At 38.9% G+C, this 20,186-nt stretch overlaps 1 protein-coding gene and 1 long non-coding RNA gene across 2 annotated transcripts in view; both read left to right on the forward strand.

The window, feature by feature from the left end:
- Positions 1-14,863, forward strand: part of LOC141368896 (uncharacterized) — a 137,596-nt gene extending 122,733 nt beyond the window's left edge. The window contains exons 29-31 of the mRNA XM_073873688.1: positions 1,548-1,721; positions 7,182-7,355; positions 14,686-14,863. Coding sequence (XP_073729789.1) covers positions 1,548-1,721; positions 7,182-7,355; positions 14,686-14,863 — 526 coding nt within the window. The remainder of the gene's footprint in view (positions 1-1,547; positions 1,722-7,181; positions 7,356-14,685) is intronic.
- A 524-nt stretch (positions 14,864-15,387) lies between these two features.
- Positions 15,388-19,732, forward strand: LOC141369010 (uncharacterized). The gene is made up of 2 exons (XR_012372469.1): positions 15,388-15,527; positions 19,204-19,732. It is a non-coding gene; the product is annotated as an uncharacterized lncRNA (long non-coding RNA).
- Positions 19,733-20,186: the final 454 nt, after the last annotated feature.

The following is a 20,186-nucleotide window of genomic DNA, read 5'->3' on the forward strand; positions in this document are numbered from 1 at the left end:
AAACCATCCCAGAGGGTCAAGTCATGGGAGGCTTGACCCTTGGCGACCCAGAACCTTTCCCTCCGGCTCCAGAGAGCTCCTCCCCACCTGCGTCCCTTCGAGGGAAACGAGAGAGGAGGATCTCCTGGGAGTCTTCGTCCGGGGGTCCTCCTCTGAGTTGGTTGCACCACCTCAACCACTCTCTGCTCCCCGACCTCGCAAAAAGAAGAGAAAGAAGGGAACTCTTGACCAGCCGCCAGAGCGCCCAGAGCCGCCAGCGCAGCCGACAGAGCCGCAGCCGCCAGCGCAGCCGCCAGAGCCGCCAGCGCAGCCGACGCAGCCGCCAGAACCGCCAGCGCAGCCGCCAGCGCACCCGACGCAGCCGCCAGAGCCGCCACGGCCGCCGACGCAGCCGCCAGAGCCACCACGGCCGCCAGCGCAACCCTAGCCGTGTGCGCAGCCAGCGCAACCCCAGCCGTGTGCGCAGCCAGCGCAACCCCAGCCGTGTGCGCAGCCAGCGCAACCCCAGCCGTGTGCGCAGCCAGCGCAACCCCAGCCGTGTGCGCAGCCAGCGCAACCCCAGCCGTGTGCGCAGCCAGCGCCACCCCAGCCGTGTGCGCAGTCAGCGCAACCCCAGCCAGATTTTGCCATGTTCGGCCATGAACCTTCCAGAACTCTCCCCAAGTTTACCCAGACTCCTTTCCCACCCTCCCACCCTGGACCACCTCCTCTGAACTTTTGTGTTCCCCCACCCCACCTCCCTTGTTTGTTATTTTTATTGTCCCATCCCAATCCTGTTATTGTCTTTTCCTGTTTGCCCCTGTTAGTATTTGTAATGTTCTCGTGGGTCATGTCTTGTATGCAGTCTGTTTTGTCCCGTGTTTAGTGTTCCCCTTGAGGAGCGTCTGGTAGCCGCTCTTTAAGGGGGGGCTACTGTCAGGATTCGTCTGAAATCATCTGTTTTATAACATCTAGTCTTTGTGTTCGGGGTCCTGGCAGTACCATGTTTTATGTGGGAAATGTGTGGTTTTTGTATTGGTTTATTCTGACCACACATTTCCCAGGTCTCGTCACTTTTTCCCCGATCCCTTACTTGTAATTACTTCCAGGTGTATGTAATTTACTTTCTCCCTATTTAAGAGTCCTTGTGTTTGTTGTCCAGTGCGCGTTCGTCTTGTTACCATTCCTGTCGTGTTTCAGAGTTTTCAGTTGTGAGTATTGAGTATATCTAGTCTAGTTTGTTATTTGTAGTTTAATGTTGGTTCATGTTTAGTTTTATGTTAGTTTAGTGTAGTGTGATCCTGTCTTGTTTTACCCCCTCGTGGGTCTTTGTTTTCCCCTGTTTTTGTGCAATAAATCCTTATTTAGTTACGTCTGCATTTGGGTTCTTTTCTTGTCATAAATCCTCACAGATATGTTATCTATATTCTATTGTGAATAAAATATAAGTTTGTGAGATTTGTAAATTATTCCATTCCTTTTTTTACTCACAATTTCTACAGTGTCCCAACTTTTTCTGATTTGGGATTGTAGATTGACTTAAATAATTCTGCAACTTCCCTTTGCAGATTTTTGAAAAGTGATGATGCTGAGAAAGGCTGTCAGTACGTGAAGAACATTATCCATGAAGACCCTTTACTCCTGACGGAGCTGACACTGATAAAAAAATACCTAACAGATGCAGAAGTGAAGCAAGTGGCTGCTCTTTTGGAGGATAAGCACTGTAAACTGAAGAAAATACAGTAAGTTTTTTCTAACTGGTTTCATTATTATAATAGCTTTTTACTTTACTTTATTTTATACTGTGATAAAAATATCTTGACATGTCTGAAACCCCTCATTTCAGTAGATTTTTTCAGGGGTGTGGTTAAGAGGAGTGCCATTAAGCAGATAAAAACAGTACATTTGCACTGTAATGCAGATGCAAATATAAACACTATTGAGAAACCAGAGATCACTGACTTTTTTTAACCTGAAGATCACTGACTTCTGCCTTTATGAAAGGCAAGATCTACTTATTAAAGAATTTGCATAACAAAGGCTTTCAACCTGAAGCCGTAAATACATTTACAAAATATGTATAAATATATTATACTGAATATATATTTCACTGTACAGTAGCAAAACCGTTCAAAATAAGTAAGTTAAAGTGAAATAAGTGTTAAATGTTAACTTTAGTAAACAATATGTTGAATTCCCGGAAATTTTCCAGCTGTCTTATAATCTGTCCGTATGTTAGTCGACAGCAGAGCACCAATTTCAGGTTATAAGCTTAACGCAATCATAAATAGATTAATGCAGCACTGAGAATGAATGTAATAGCAGGTTTAAAAGCAAGAGAGCGAGGTGCTAAACTGAACATTAATTATGTATAATGTATGTGTATCTACTTTTTGTTTGGGATCAAAAGGGACAATGTCAAAGATCAACAGGTTGGTGAGACTGATGGCCAGGGCCAGATTTATGCATAGGCATTCTAGGCACGTACTTATGTTTGCATGTCCAGGTGGTGGGCCCAATCAAGGCAAAAAACTATATTTTTATCATTATTTATTGTTGGCATTCTAAGTTTATAAGTGCGTGAAGCTGCTTTGTTTTTTTAAGCGGTAATCCTGGTAACCTTTGCTGTTAAATTCAGCAGTATAGTAGCGCCATCTATTGTCAGAGAGTGAAATTGTGCTTTTATTCAGCCCGTCTGGTGTTTGTTTTGTGTAGCTGTTTTGTTTTATTTAGCGTAATTTCACAAAAAATAAGTCAGACCACTTTGTTTTTACTTTAAGTGTTAAAATTTTAGACAAATTATAAGTATAAAATTATAAAACAAGTTAATTGAATTTAAAATTAAACTTCTGATGCCACAAGTATGTCACATGTTTGATCATTGCGCTTAAGATGTATTTATTATGAATCAAAGTGCAGTTCATTTATACATAATGTTTTAACTTTATATATGGTCCCTTACCAACAATGTTTACAATAATTAGCTAATTTTGCTTATACATTTATCCATTTGGCAGATGCAGTAGCGGAGTGGCAATCGGGAGAGTCGGGACTTTTCCCGGTGGGCCGGTAATGTTTTGAGGCCGCGAGGGCCGGTCTGATAGTTATACATCGCGAGTAATAGGAACACCATCTGACGGCCTGATGTGCGGCCCCTTCCCATCTGTGCAGCCTCTCTGCTCAACACATTATATAAAAGTGCTCAACCCGTTTGGCAGGTCCAACCATGTCTAAGATTATAGTCAAAAATATAGGGTGATCAGCAGGGCCGCATTAATGCATGGGCTTACCTGGGCTTAAGCCCAGGGCCTCGGGCTGGGAAGGGCCCCGAGTTGCCGGAAAAAAAGAACTGCCGCATTTTATAAAAAGTTGATACTCCCTTTAAAATTATGCTTAATCGCTTTGCTTTGAATGTCCGTGCGTGAATGCAGTTCCTGCGCAGAAAATCTCTCACTTACTATAGGCTACCCTGCAATCATTAGTGAGCTTTTTAAAATTTCTGTCTGAAATATCCATTATTTTGCATTTCTGAAGGCAACACAGACAGCTTTCTGATAAAGTGACCAAAAGTGCCTTTCAAGTGATGAACAAAGACTAAACTGAGGACGCGTTTTTATCTTAATATGAAAGACAACGTGTATATAAACATTCATTAAATGATTCCTTGTAACATTTTAAAGCCAAGATGTACAGAACAGCACACAAAGATATTACACAAAACATTTTTGATAACTAAATCTAATAAATAACAAATTAGATTCTGCCTCGGAAGCCACGGCTAAGTTCAGCGATCGTTTCATTTTGAGATTTAGCGTGGCAAGGAAATAAAAGACGAGAAATTACATATAATTTGTTACTGTAAATTATAAAAAACAAGCTTTATATACAATTACTTAAACGGTTCAATTATAACCAAAAAACACTGAAATTAAGGATTTTATAGACACTATATATGCTTTATTATTTTGCACAGAAATATCTGATTGCTTACTTTCACTTTGATCATCTCTGTATTCACAAAAACGGCTTACCTGTTTTGTAGCTCAACTTTTGACAAGTTAAGCAACCTTTTTAAATACATTTTAAAACTTATACTTGTCGAAAAAATCAGTTTTTTGATGTTACGTTTGATGAATGCCTAAATATGATCACGCAGAGCACCTAGCACGTTCGGCTAAGTTGAATGTGACAGCATGCAACCGCGCAACATCGACACAACGGAAAGCAATCCAAAACTTACAGAACTTAAATTAGATCAGAATTTACCTTTATAATTAATAAAACATAAAAACAAAATAAAGTCAGAATCAATAGGTGCAGAACATGGGTGCAAAATGCCTAAATGCGCAGGGGAATAAAACCCACAAATAGTTTAATCAGATAACACTAAATAATCTATAAATTAAATAAAAACAAGGAAATATTAAAATTTATTTTAAAATAACGAAAGTATAGAATTACCTGTTTTGTCTTTTTAATTGCAGAAACAAAGAGACTTTGCAATGGTTTCTGGATATGGACGTCTATCCCTGTCACAGGATTTAGGCTATTAACAGACTTTAAAAATATTTATTAAAAGCTACTATATTATTTACTTAGTATTATTATAAGAGGATGTCTATTTTTTATATTGGGAGAAAGCTGTTAAATGTGAAATCAGATACTGTGCACTCTTATACAGCCAAAATTAAATGATCCTCACTTTTATAACACATCTGCGACAATTGACTGTGCAGTAGTCGAATCAGGCTTCTCCTGTCAAAGCATCGATTCTTAGACTATTCGGGTCACCTAGGACTATGTGCATGTTATGCAGTGATATTTGTGTATATTGCGGGCATTCTGATATGGTTTTAATATTTTGTAATTCCATTTATTCCAGCAAAATAAAAGCCTGACAACTTGCACTTAGTGATTATAAAGATTGTGTGAATGTAGGCTGCAATTCTGGTGGATAAAGGGCCACACAAAATGATAAAGCCCAGGGGCCCCTTACAGTGTTAATGCGGCCCTGGTGATCAGTGAGCGGCACCTCCCCAAATGGCATAGCCTGTCGATCGGCCTTTGATGTAAAAAGCCCCCGAACGCCTGTTTATTGCAGTAGGTCTACGTATGCGGTTGGATCCGTCAAGAACTTGTTGTACTTTTACACATAATAACATTATTATTTGTCAAAACTTATTTTCAAGGGAACTGTATTCTTAGTTATTCAAAGATGCCAATATGGCAATACATATCCACACTTAAAGGGGCATTCAGTAGGATCTACCCCCATCTAGTGGTGGAATTGTATTTTCCATTCAAACGAACAGTGCTTACCATAGATAACATATCTCCTCCCCTTTCCAAATGCGTGTTTCAACTACGGTAGCCGTTATGTAATCGCTGATCTCCTTGTCCGTTGCAGCTGGTTCACGTGTTCTGAATGAAAACGCGTTGTGGAAACGCGTTGGTAGGCTAGTGCTTTTTGTTCCTCTCTGTTATTATAGTTTATCAATACGGCGGAACGATATGGATGCCTCCTTGGACTTACCCGTTCAATGTAAGTAAAGAGGAGAAATTCTAAGCTTACAAACAAAAGTCAGATCCCTGGCAGAGGTCATTTGACACCCGGAGGACGAAACCTGATTTGACTTCTCCTCGTGACTTCTCTTCCTCTTTTCTCCAGCAAATTAAACATAGCATAGGTTTGGCAAAACTATATCTTTTTTATATTTTAAAGTATGTTCCTCTGGCAAAATTTAATACTCTCCTCCCATTAATGTTGCTTCTAAAAGAGAAACTTTTACAAATGCATATGCAATAAGGTCGCAAAAATAACAAATTTTCAGAGCTAAATATCTACTGCGTGTCTTTAGTAAGTTCAGTCGTTTTTTTAACAGCAAAATTATGGTTTGCGCTGTTAGTAAATCTGGCCTTTAAAGGGGTCATATGATTAATTTTTTTAAATTTGTAAAATAAGTCTTTGGCGTTCCCAGAGTCAGTATGTAAAGTTTTATCTCAAAACACCCTACAGATAATTAATTATAGCATGTCAAAATTGCCATTTTGTAGGCCTGAGCAAAAATGTGCCGGTTTTGGGTGTGTCTTTTAAAATGCAAATGAGCTGATAAAATGCAAACACTGATCGCAATGATGGTGGTTTGTCAAAATAAACATGCTTCATCCGTCAGTGATTTTTACTTTAATGTTTAAAATTAATAAACTAATTAATATTACTAATTATTTGTCTTTAAAACACAACTTTGGTTTAGTTTCAATGAAGGGGTAATTGAGCTCTACTGATTGGGCTGTGGGGGTACTTAGGACTAAAAAGGTTGGGAACCACTGCTCTAGCTGAACTACAGCAGTTGCTATTCAGAGGAAACCTAACACAGCATTAATGCATGCATCTGAGCAATCGCTAATGTAGTAAATGCTTCTAGAGGTTGTATTTCAGGGAACTGATAAAGGACCTATAGACGCTTTCCGCACCGAATCAGTAACAATAGAGTCCGTTTAGTCTGCACAGAAGTAAATAACTCTCGTCTCACCTCGTCTTTAGGAATCATATTATTTTTATTTTCAACAAGGTATTTGCCAGATCGAAAAACCAACACGGACCAGAAGTTAAAGGAACAGGATGTAGGATTGTGCCCAAAACTGGTATTGCAATCACAAAACTTGTGGCTAAAACTGGTACTGCAATCACACAACTGGTGGCCAATACACAAAATGACAACATAAACATCAGTTGAGGGCTGCAACTCCACTAATTAAATGACAATATCCTGTCCAGACCACTGTTGTCAGTGATAGAAGTATTTGAAATGAAAATGATTTCTTAATGTCTAATGACATATTACGGCCATTTTATGATTAATTGATATACATTTCTTACATACTGTTCCTTTAACTTCGGGCCAGTTGTGTAACAGTCGTATGATGTAATAGATTGTTACAATAATGCACATACCTCACATGTAGTGATGGTCCTTCAACTTTGCTTATGTAATTGAAAAATTAAATGGGTCCAAAAAAAATTTTTTTGTTAATTCAAATAAAGGCCGCTATTAATGTATTTACAACCCATTACTGCCTCAGAAAAATGTGTTTAAAATATAACATTGTTTTACAATTCGCAAAATTCTCTAGGATTAAGAAATAACATTTCTGTTAATAAACTGAAACACAATTTCTAACTTTGTTTTCTTTCTCTGCAGGTTTAATAATAACTGTATTTCAGAAAGAGGCTGTGTTGATCTGTTATCAGCATTTAATTCAAATCCTTCCAATCTAAAAGAGTTGGATCTGAGTGGAAATAAAGTGCGAGACATAGGAATGGAGAAGATCTCGAATCTGCTAAAAAATCCTCTATGCATGCTGGAAAAGCTGAAGTTTGTATTTTAATGTTTTTCTATTCCTATTTATTATTAACCGTCATGAAAATAATGAAGAAATGTATTTTCATGTACTTTTACTACACTGTAAAAAATATTTCATGTCATACATTTTTTTGTTGAATCAACTTAGATTTTTTATTTATTTATCTTGACAAGAGATGAGTTGCTACAACTTATTCAATGAAGTTGACCGCTTCACCCAACGGTTCTGTTTATCACTGCGCCCTTAGCAACACCCTTAGCAACCACATGTATCGGTTTGTTGTTTTTATTTGAGCTTTCATTCATATTACACATTGGAACACATTTTTGTTCATGGTCAGGGACTATTTTTTCTAGCAGAAGGAATGTTTTTAATTGATTTAACTTCATGAAAGTTGCACAATTTTTTTTAACTTTGATATTGTGTGGTAACCATTTTATAAAAACAATAAGGTACTTGAGCCAAGTGCTGTATCGTGAATAAGTAACGGCTGAAGGGGTTGCTATATATATATATATATATATATATATATATATATATATATATATATATATATATATATATATATATATATATATATATATATATATATATATATATATAAATGTTGTACTAAATGCTGTAAAAGTGAATTCATATTTTCATTTAAACTGATTACATTACAAAGCACTTATAAACATTGGACCACATATGTTTTTCCCCTACCTGCCTTTGGGTGACACAGTAAAGCAGGAAATTGTGTACTATGAAGTGCAGAGATAGGGCACTGGATGTTTTATTTATCCCCCACCACCCTAACTTGGGTTCAGAAACTTAGCCACACAAATTTCACCTCCTAAGACCCGAGCTTTGGTTTGTCTTTTTTCAGATTTTTTTCCAGCTATTTTGGGGTTAGGAAGAAGCAATAAATACAATAACCAAATATTTTTCTCAGGACATGAAGCAGTGCAATTGTCCATGTTTGTGTACAACAGGTTCTTATTTTGGTGGTGGTGGTGGTGATGGCGCAGTGGATAAGACACTCGCCTTTGGTGTGAGAGACCCGGGTCCGAATCCACTGAGACACACCATTGTGTCCCTGAGCAAGACACTTAACCCCTAGTTGCTCCAGAGGCATGCGACCTCTGACATATATATAGCAGTTGTAACTTGGTGGGAAAAGCTCAACATATTGTCACAGGATCGCCATTCCCACCAAGGCACACCGTCTCCTAAACACTAATCATCATCATCATCATCCACTACAAATTACCTCATGAACTGCTCCATATATATATAAGCACTTAAAATAAACCCACACACAAACACTTTATGACTAGTGTTTGGATTGCTACAATGACTACTGTTTGGAATGCTCCTTACCTAAGAGTTCCCTTTCAGTCGGTCACTACGACGTCACGTCTACTTCGAGAAATTACTAACACGCCAATGAACTTGGCATGCAGGTATTTGCATCTGACGGCGCCGCCCCGCCGCTCGGGTATTTAAACGAGGATCAGGTGCAATATCATTAGCTCTTTCGCTTTGAAAGCTGGCAGTAATCTGCTCACGAGAAGCTACACTTTTGGCTCTTTGGAGAACTATGCGTGTTCGAGTTGATTGGGCAAAGGGCACTTCAGCGGAGGCTCACAGGTGTTCCACCTCTCTTTTTGTATTTTTCGATTTTTCGATCGTTCTCTCTCGTGGGCAAGAGTGCATGCTGGGCTGCGTTCGTGGAGGGTTCATACTCCTCAGAGAGCGTGACCCTCTTGGATGGCGGAGACGGGTTTTGTACCTCCCGGAACGTCACCCCCCCCCCTTTTCCATTGCTTTCCTCCGGAAGTCTTATCTCCGTATATACAGTGCTGAATCGGTTAGCTGGTTCGTCCAGTGACTCTCAGCACCCCCATCCACAGCCAAAGGTGCCACTAGAGATGGGTGGCGCATGTTCTACACGCTCTCGTCCTCTTTCAGTCCTCACGAGGATTCTATGTCTGTCACAGCAACAGTGAGGGCGTTGTATTTATTCGGTCGCCGACTCGGACTTACTCCCGCCATTAGGTCCCGTGCTCGACCCCGAGTGGAGGCCATGTACGCTCAGGCCGCGGAGACGGTCTGTGTGGAGTGGAGAACTCCTTCCCCACCCGCACCGTCCTGCCTAGATGATTGGTACTTCCTCCCGGAACCGACCGTTCAGCCATCACCTCTCACCTCTCCTGACGGCAGGGCCACTAAGGGTTATGCTCTGCTTTTCGCAGAGGGCGTCCTGCTTTGGCTTTTTTCGTTCCTCCATCCCGGCAGCTCTGAGGAACCTGTCGTAAGCAGTTCACCCCACCCGCACAGCCCGCTACAGAGGTGGAAAATGAAACCTAGCGGCTTTAAGTCGGGCGACCTGAAGATGGAGGGGATGCTCTTCAGGAGATGGTGAAAGCACCACTCCTCCCCCCCGGAGGAGGGCCGGGTGGGGAATCCTTGGTTTCATTTTGTTCTATTCTGCCGGCTTCACTTGGCACCCCCTAAACCTCAAAAAGCAAATTCATCTTCCTTCTCCAGGTCTCCGGAGGCATGTAGGAGTTTCGGACAGGCTCAAAACCCTACATTCTCCTCTTCCTCATTTGCCAGCGGATGTGTCGAGCATCCCGGGACATCCACAAAAGAGCCCCCTTTGCTCAGCATCCATCAGTGTGTGAGTGTTTCATTACACACAACATCTCACAATACAACCAAAGAGCATGCGTCATTGAGTTCCCCGTCTCCGCTCGCCACATCTATCGTGCCATTCATTTTCCCTCCCTCTGTATCTGGGGGCCTGGAAAAGGCTTCCCAGCCTGTCGCGTTGGCTTTTACGAACGATCCATTTCGGTTATGCATTCAATTTGCCCGCTATCTCCCAAATACTCAGGCATTCGGTTCACCATGGTGAAGGCTGCCGATGCGCACGTACTGGGTGCGGAGATTGCTGTCCTATTGGCGAAGGACGCAATCGAGCCGGTCCCTCCAGCCGAGATAAAGTCAGGGCTGTACAGCCCTTCCTTCATTGTACCCGAGAAAAGCGTCGGGTTGCGTCTGATCCTAGAACTGCGCATACTGAATTGAGCACTTCACACAATCCAGTTTAAAATGTTAATGCAGAGGAGCATATTTCAATGCATCTGCCCACAGGATTGGTTTGAAGCCATTGACCTGAAGGACGCGTACTTTCATGTCTCCTTACTCCCCTGACACAGGCCGTTTCTCCGCTTTGCGTTCGAGTGGAGGGCATATCGGTACAAAGTCTTACTGTTCGGGCTCTCTCTCTCTCTCTCTTCCGTGTCTTCACGAAAGTTGCGGAGGGCCCACTGAAGCCCGAGAGAGAGAGCGGTGTTTGCATTTTGCCATATCTAGACGATTGGCTCATAATAGCTCAGTTCCGTCAGATGCTGACACCGCTCGGGCTGCTCCATATGAGACTGCTTCACCGTTGGCTTCACAACCGATTCCCGAGGAGAGCGTGGCTCACCAGCTTTCACCGTATACTAATTACACCGAGATGCCGTCTCACTTTCACCCTGTGGTCAGACCCAGTGTTTCTCAGGGTGGGGGTGCCACTGAGACAGGTCTCCAGGCATGCTATTGTTTGCACAGATGCCTCCACCACGGGGTGGGGAGCCACGTACGGTAGACTTGTTGCTTCGGGGTCTGGTCTCCCCTGAGGAAGGACCTTCTTTCTCAGCCAGGGGCACATTATGTGTGCACATTCTACGAGATGTGTGGCATCATCTTGGGCATTGGCTCGTGGTTTGTGTTGAGCCAGTATCCTCTTGGGTTCTTTCTTCTAATCAGGGAAGACCACTAGAGACCGGCTTGTGTCGGCTTGCAGCCTCTATTTTGGTGCTCCGTTCCCTTTCTAACGAGGGTTACATGCGTAACCGAGACGTTTACTTACCTGTTCCTCAGTCCTGTTACCCATTTTGTCTCCTGGCTCCCATGTCTTCCTGTGTTCCAGCCTCATCATCTTCTACCTAAAAGATGAGGATAAGAACTGTTATGTGTGTCTGTGTTTGTGGTTTACTCATCTGTCAAGATCTGTATCATCGTCTCTTCATTGATTTGCGTTTATTAAAAATGTTTAAATAATTTCCTGCATTATTGTCAATAAAGGATTGAATTGGTTTCATACTTACTGCTCTTAATAGAAGATCAGATCATGACAGAGCAAGAGCAGCATGAGCTCATCCCAGAGAAACCCATTCCAAGAGCTAGTTGATTTACCTTGTAGATTTCTCACACAGACAACCACCACCATACAAGCCACTGTACTGCCCACTTCTTCGCCACCCATCATTGTCACCAGTGGCATGGCCAGCTTAGTGCCCTACTTTGGCTCAATGGAGGAGTGCTCCCCGGGAGTTTCTGCATAATTTAGTCCTAGTATGCATAGATGATATTCTTGTGTACTCTCAAGATTTGGCTGAACATCACCATCACGTGATAGCCGATAAACCAGATGTTCCTCAAGGCCAAAAAAAGTTATATCAGTCAGAGATCCAGTTCCCAGGCTATGTTATTAATAACCAAAATGTTATTTCCATGGACAAGAAGAAGGTGGAAACTACCCAGAACTGGCCTATATCCAAAACCATCAATAATTTACAATAGTTCCTGGGCTTCACCAGTTTCTACAACTGGTCCATCAAGAATTACACTAGTATCACTAGTCTACTCCCCTCTTCCCTCTGTGACAAGCCCAAGTCTCTCACTTGGTCCCAAGTCACCCTTCAACTCACTGAAAAAAGCCTCATCCAGTGCTCCACTTCTAATCCATCTTGAGCCAAGTAAGCAATTCATTGTTGAACTTGATGCCTCAACCACTAGAGTTGGAATATTTTTACAGCAACAGGGTATGCCTTCCAAAGTCCAGCCATATGCTTTCTTGTCTCAAAAGTTTAACCTGGTGGAGAAGAACAGTGACATTGGATAACGGGAACTCCAAGACATCAGAGTGGCCTTAGCAAAGAGTGGAGGCACAGGCTTAAAGGGATAGTTCACTTTAAAATGAAAATTGTGTCATCATTTACTCATCCTCATGTTGTTCTAAACCTGTATGAATTTCTTTTTTCTGATGAACACAAAAGAAGATATTTTGAGAAATGATGGTAAACACACAGCATTAAGTGACCATTGACTTCCATAGTAGGAAAAAAATATTTTGGAAGTATTGTGATAAATGACTAAAAAAATATTTTGATAAATGAAGGTAAGCACACAGTTGACGGTACCCATTAAATTCCATCATATTATTTTATTCCTACTATGGAAGTCTATGGTCACTTACTGCTGTGTGTTTACCATCATTTCTCAAAATATCTTCTTTTGTGTTCATTAGAAAAAGAAATTCATACAGGTTTAGAACAACATGAGGATGAGTAAATGATGACATAATTTTTATATTTTAAAGGGAACTATTCCTTTAAGGGTGCTTGTCATCTATTCACTCTCTGGAATGACCACAAGAACCTCCAGTACCTTTGTGATGTTAAATGTCTCGACTCTCATCAGGGACACTGGGTATTATTCTTGACCTGCTTTGATTTCAAGATTGCTTGTCGTTCTGGTTTATCCTGGCAAAGCAGATGCCTTATCCCGCATTCATGCTTATGATGATTCTTCAGAAGCCTCTGAGCTTGTCATTGACCCTAAAATATTTGTTAGTTTAAATGGACAGCTTTGTGAGTGGATGTACAGACTGCATCATTGCCAGATCTCCTTGCCATCTACCAGCTCTTTTTTCTCGCTTGATGAATTGCAACTGCCACAGAGACTGCTGAGCTGGTTTTAAAGGCACTGTTATTGAACCCCAGTTTACTTCCAAAGTCTGGAAAGCTTTCATGAAACTCCTAGTTGTGACTGTATGCAACCCAGACAAACGATCAGACAGAACAAGATATCTGTGTGTAGTTAACTAATGCTAGAATGACTAGATAGAGAGCTATTCCCAGCTTTACAGGAACGTTATTGCTCCTCAATATTGTGATTCTCAATCGCCAGCTGAAGCAATACTTTAAACTTTTACACCCTAAATGTATACTTTGGATGCATATTACAGACTAATAGTTGAAATATAATTGCAAATTGAAATATTAAAGAATGTAAAGCTTCCCAAAGCATGTGGCTAACTGTGACATTCAAAAAAGCAGGAACTGGGTAAAGGAGCCTTTAGAGTCCATGACATTGGCTGATTTATTCAGGATTACAATTTAAAAATCTAGTGCTGCCTCACGATTAGTCGCGACTAATCATTTGCAGAATAAAAGTTTTTGTTTACATAAGGTGGGTGTATTGTGTATAATAATTATGTATAAATACACATACACACATGCATGTATATAATTAAGAAACATTTGCATGTGTATATACATGTTTATATTTATATATAATCTATATTATATGTAAGCAATAAGGTACGAGAGGCTGTGCTGTATCGTGAATAAGTGACGGCTGAGGGGCGTTGTTAGGCACGACGCGAAGCGGAGTGCCTGCAACCCCTTCAGCCTTTGCTTATTCACGATACAGCACTTGCCTCGAGTACCTTATTGCTTTTATAAAACGGTTACCACACAATATTAAAGTAAAAAAAATATTAGTGCAACTTTCATGAAGTTAAATCAATAAAAGCATTCCTTCCGCTAGAAAAAATAGTCCCTGACTGCGAACAACAACATGAAAGCTCAATAAAAACAACAAACTGTTCTCAGACTTTGTCTCATTATATGTTTATGTGTTGCTAAGGGTGTTGCTAAGGGCGCAGTGATATTAAATAGAACCGTTGGGTGAAGCGGTCATAGCAGTGTTTTATTGTGAATAAAGCACACCTATTGACCAATCAGAATCAAGGATTAGAACTAACCGTTTTATAAATAAATATAAATATTTATTATATAAATATATTTTTTTCTTAAAATTATACATTTGTGTGTTTGTATTTATATAAACATAATTATTATACACAGTACACACACATTTATTATGTAAACAAAAACTTTTATTCTGCAAACGATTAGTCGTGACTAATCGTGAGGCAGCACTATAAAAATTCTGAGTTTACACACAGGACACGGGTTTGATTTGTGAAATAATTTACTTCATATTTTGTTTGATATCTTACAGATATCTGTCTTTCAATTTAATGTATTTTTTTAATTAGTTGTATTCCCTGCTTTAAAAAAACCAGCATACCAGCAAATGTTGTGTTTTGGTGCTAGTATGCTGGTGACCACCAGCTAAATCAGCACCAAACCAGTATGGGGATGATGCTGCTCTATGCTGTTTTTTTCAGAAGGGTTCCCTTTATCACATTTTAACAAAAATGTTTTTTCTATATAGAATTTCAGAATGCTGCATTACTGAAAAGGGATATGACATGTTGGTTTCAACTTTGAGATCAGGCTGTTCACATGTAACAGAGCTGGATCTTTCAGGAAATGACCCCGGAGAATCAGGAGTGAATATGCTTATTGATTTACTAAACCAGCCAAATTGTACACTGAAAACACTCAGGTGAGCAATGCACACCAAACGATTATTTTAACAACAAACAAACTGATGCTGCTGACCAATTGACAATCAAATAACCATTGTAATGTTAAGACTATTGGGTGAAAAATCATTCAAATATAAAAAACTTAATGAAAAATTTGGTTGCAGACAAATGGAAATGTGTTTGAAATTTTTGTTAAAATGAAATTTAAATTTTTTAAAATTGCAACTCAAAGAAATTCAACACAGTCACACAAATTTGTATTATATTTTAATGACATCTTGCATAACCTCTTTATGGGCATTTCGTACTGAAAATTTTTAATTTAACCATATGAAGAAATAAATAAAAATAAATATTTTATCTTTTCCCATTAAATTATTTTACTTCCTTAAATTAAATTTAAACTAAATTTGATTTGAAATACTGCATAATAATAAATTGTATAATTAATTCAGAAACCGAAATGTGATTTTTTTCTTTTACCAAAAGATCCTCACATTTCATTTCATGTTATTTTTTCTACTTACTCTTTCTTACAGAATTGACAGTGAAGGCATAGCCAAGAGACTTTTTAATTACGCATTTAAAAGTGAATCTAAAGCTGAGAAATCTGAGAAGACATTACCAAATGTGGAAATCCAAAGGGTAAAAGATGGAAAGGAGGAAAGCTCACCGCCTCTCTATGGTATGGGGTCTATAATGATACATTATTATTTTTAGGCTTTAAAGGGGTCATGATCTGTGGTTTGTATTATTTTATTACGCTCCATGAGGTGTGCTTATAATATTACTAGCCTTTTTTGTCAAAAGACATACAAAATCAAGTAATTTATGATCTTTTTCTACTTCTGTTTTTATCCTCTGACTAAAACAATTTGTGCTTTTTTTGTTTAAGAACCTTTGCTTTTTGGGCGTAGTCTATATTCTGATAAATAACCGCAGCTGCACTTGCACATACTGGACAGCTTCTAAAACTTTAGTCTAAACATAATAAGTGTTTATTCATACCAAACACACCTCAACAATCTTCCCGGCACAATGATAAAAGTTGTACTCTAAAGGAAAAATATAAACTCACCAGCCACTTTATTTAGTACCGGGTTGGACCCCTTTTAGATTCAACAAGGTGTTGGAAACATCGCTCAGAGATTTTGGTCCATATTGACGTGATGGCATCATGCAGTTGCTGAAGATTTGTTGGTTGCATATACATGAAGCGAATCTCCCATTTCACCACATCACAAAGGTGCTCTATTGGATTGAGATCTGGTGACTGTGCAAACTGGAATACAGTGAACTCATTGTCATGTTCAAGAAACCAATTTAAGGTTGATTGGCGGTTTGTAATTTTTATTATCCTGTTTGAAGTAGCAATCAGGGTACACTGTGGTCATAAAGGGATGGATATGGTCAGCAACAGTACTCATGTAGGCTGTGGCGTTTAAACAATGCTCAATTGGTACTTAGGGGTCCAAAGTTGCCAAGAAAATATTACCCGCACCATTCGGCCTGAACCATTAAAGGCAGGATTGATCCGTTCCTTTATGTTGTTTAAACCTAATTTTGACCCTACTATCTGAATGTTGCAGCTGAAATCGAGACTCATCAGACCGGGCAATGTTTTTCCAATCTTCTATTGTCCAATTTTGGTTAGCCTTTGTGAATTGTAGCCTCAGTGTCCTCAGGGGTCATTCATAAAGCCTGCGTACGCACAAAATGGGGCTGGAAACATCCTCTGCCATTTCCCACACAAAGGTTAGATCCACGTTAAAAATCTCGTGCTGTGCTGCCACAAAGCGATACTGTCAATTATTTGTTCCAATTTCGCAGTAAACTAATCCACAAGTTTTCTGTCTAAAGTAAATGTAAACAGGAATTAACAGATTGATAGATTTAGGATTGAGTTATGGGATTTTAAAACATTCTTCTCAAATTTCACACTAATTTGAAGAGGTAAGATCCAGGTCTGGATCACATCTCCTTTGTGAAATTAAGGCGACCCTATAATGATGGGGGGCTTGACCAGGGGGGCTAAGCTAGGGGACCAGCATAATCTTTGACATATTTTGAAAACTTAGTGTAATGATCTAACTTACCAGTGCCTGTGAGCATTCGTGCTGCTGCTAGGGATGGGACGATTACCGGTTTCATGATTAACCATGATAAAATGTCCTGACGGTTAGTATTATTGTTTAAAATGGAATTATCATTACAACCGTGTTTGATTACCGTGATTTTGAAAACTTGCTGTAAATCCTGTCCAGCCAGAATCAGTTTGACGCAGGTGCGCACATGCAACAGGTTTTTTTTTCACAAGAAGGCATTTAAGGGATAATGTATTGTTTTCATTCACTGTAAACTTATTAGATATATTTATTTTTCAGAAATCATTTCAGGGACATGAGATATTAAATTGTGATTTTCAAAAATAAAACTTGTTCAAACAAAACCATGATAATATTGATAATCGTGATAACTTTGGTCACTATAATCATGATATGAAAATTTCATACCGTCCCATCCCTAGCTGCTGCATTTTGGATAGGGACGCACCGATCTGATATTCTGGTATTGGTATTGGTGCCAATCTGGCCTTTTTTGCTGGATCGGATATCGGACTAACAGGACCGATCCAATTCCGATACTGTGCAACCAATGGTTGTTACTGACAAGCGATAACAAGGACAAAGTATTATAAAAGCACCATAAACGTTTTTATGCACTATAATCAAAGTCTTCTTAATACACTGGTAATATAAACTCTATGTGCTGGGATATATATGATACATTTACACTGCATGCATTATATTTGTCTTTTTCTGCGTTTGCTTTTTTGTTTGGGTTTCTAATAATGTTCGTTTGGGAGCTCGAGTGAAGTCTGAGACGCGTTGTGTTTGTCTGTTGATCAGTGTCAGATGTGAAGTCTCAGCAGATTAAACCCTCACACAGAGTTACATGATTTAATGTCTGCATGTTCTTGCTCAAAAATGACAGGAGCTGTCTCCCAATTCAAGGGCTGCGACCTTATAAGCATGGGTCCTTAAAAATGAGCTCTCGGTCTTTCAAGGTGGCAGCCTCAGAAGTTCGCGAAGAGAACTGAAATGAGACGGTCTAACCTTCGGACGACCCATAATTGGTGTCACCTGGTGCGCCTCTCAGCAGGACATAGCGGAAACGTTTCTGACTTATTAAAATAAATATGAAATCAGAAAAATATGAATTTAGTTTAGAAAATATGACACGTTGATGTAGATTAAACTATTCAACAGTATATTAAATTAAATCAATCAACCTTAGAAATATATGCATCATAAAAATAATAATATTAACACAAAACATAACTTATAATACTAAAACAGTGACAAACTTTTTTTGATAAATACACACTTTTATTTAATGAAGGTTTTAATTGTTTATTTTATAATATCCAGCCGCCGTTGCAGGCGCGCAATGAATCTTGGGATATCGTCGGCTGTTAAGGATCCATTCGTTCTATCCTTAACATCGCGGAGAAATGAGGACGCATTTTGAGGCTTCATTCTAAGCATCCTTTGAATTGGGATGTCCTTACCAGCCTCAAGTCGCGCTGCTGTGACGCAATCGGTCTTAAAATACGTCCTTAGAAGGTCGCAGCCTTTGAATTGGGACACAGCCAGAGTCTGTACCATTTCTATTGTAAAGAAATTGACATATTAAATATTAATATGGATTTAAACATTGTTTGACTAAAATAAGGGTTTCTCTCCGTCTAAAGTGAAAGTGAAAGTGAAGACAGAGTCTTCGAGACGAGTCCTCTATCGCCCCCTGCAGGCATTTGTTATAATACATGCATAATGCTTTTTAGTTATAGGCCACAAAATGTTGTTTATGTAACTTGGTTTTAATACTTTATTTGAACCAATTATTATTGCATCTTCGTTATTATGTAATTTTAAATGCTACTGCTCACTTGGGTCTATTTTTATTACCCCAAAATAACAAATTACTTCATTATCAGTTAGCAAAATAATTGTTAGGGCCAGTCCTTGATTAATTTAAACATTTAAAAATAATGTGATTTCAGTTTCTTAAAAAGTGTAAAAATATCGTCTCGTCTCGTGAACCCAATCTCGTGTTTCGTCTCGTCTCGTGGATTAAGTGTCTCGTCACACCCCTAATTGTTAATATATAAGCCTACTCAATATAACATTTAAAATGCCAGCATTTATGTAAGTGTCTGAATTATTATGTGAAAAAAAGTTATTATCTTTTTACATGCTGAATTCATACAGATTCAAATAGAAATTGTTTAATAATGCTGTTCTGATATTTATAATAATAATATGTTTATAAAATAATAATTGTGGGTTTTTTGTACTTAGGTGGAACCGAGGAATCAGACCCTGGTCAAAGTACGGATGAGTTCAAGTAGCAGGGATATTTGAGATTACACTTTAACAATCAAGGTTCTTATAGTGTTCTCTGCAGTGATGCCTTGTCAAAATTCCTTAAAAGTTCCATTTCTTTTTTGTCTTTTATAGTATTGTTAAACACCTTACCACTCACAGAACCTTTGTGTGACAGATAGGTTATGGGGATGTTTCAAGTTTTTTATGGAACCATACAGTCAGGCAGTGTTTGATACCTTTGATTTTATTACTGCAGAATAATGCCTTTAACATGTTGTTGTGCTTAGTTGCTGGGATTAAAATTCTGACTTGCAAAGAGTTTGTCTTTGTATTATCTCATTCATGATTTTGTTGTCCATATTGTGCATACATTTTTTTTTCATTTTCACATATTTCATTTTAATTATTTCTTCTTATTATTTTTATTACAGTGGTTAACTTTTATTTTGTGTGATGTATTGTCTCCTCAAGATTTCTAATAAAGTCATTGTTTTACATGTAATAGTCGTTTTTTTTGTCGTATCAAAACTATGTACTAACACAAAATGTGTAGTTATGTCTATAAAAATAATTGAGTCTACAAAAGTAATCACACATAAACACAACGTTTATAAATAAAAAAAATCAGCTTTTTATATTTTTTAGTAAACGCAATTACACTTCAAAATTTATCTGTAAGGATTATCTTGTTGGACAAAAAGTATAAATGTCATAGGGGTGGTTTCGCAGACAGTGATTATTTTAAGCCAGGACTACACCTTAGTTTAAGAAATATAACTAGTTTTAACAAACATGCTTTACTATAAACATTACTTGTGTGCATTTTGAGGCAAAACAAAGGGCTATATTGTATTTTAAGATATGTCAGTGCAAGATGTTTTCAGTTTGGACAGCTCTTACATTTATTTTAGTCTAGGACAATTCTTATCCCTGTCCAGCAAACCACCCCATAACAT

The sequence above is a fragment of the Misgurnus anguillicaudatus genome, chromosome 12 (assembly GCF_027580225.2).
Source record: "Misgurnus anguillicaudatus chromosome 12, ASM2758022v2, whole genome shotgun sequence".
In the NCBI taxonomy this organism is placed as follows: Eukaryota; Metazoa; Chordata; class Actinopteri; order Cypriniformes; family Cobitidae; genus Misgurnus; species Misgurnus anguillicaudatus.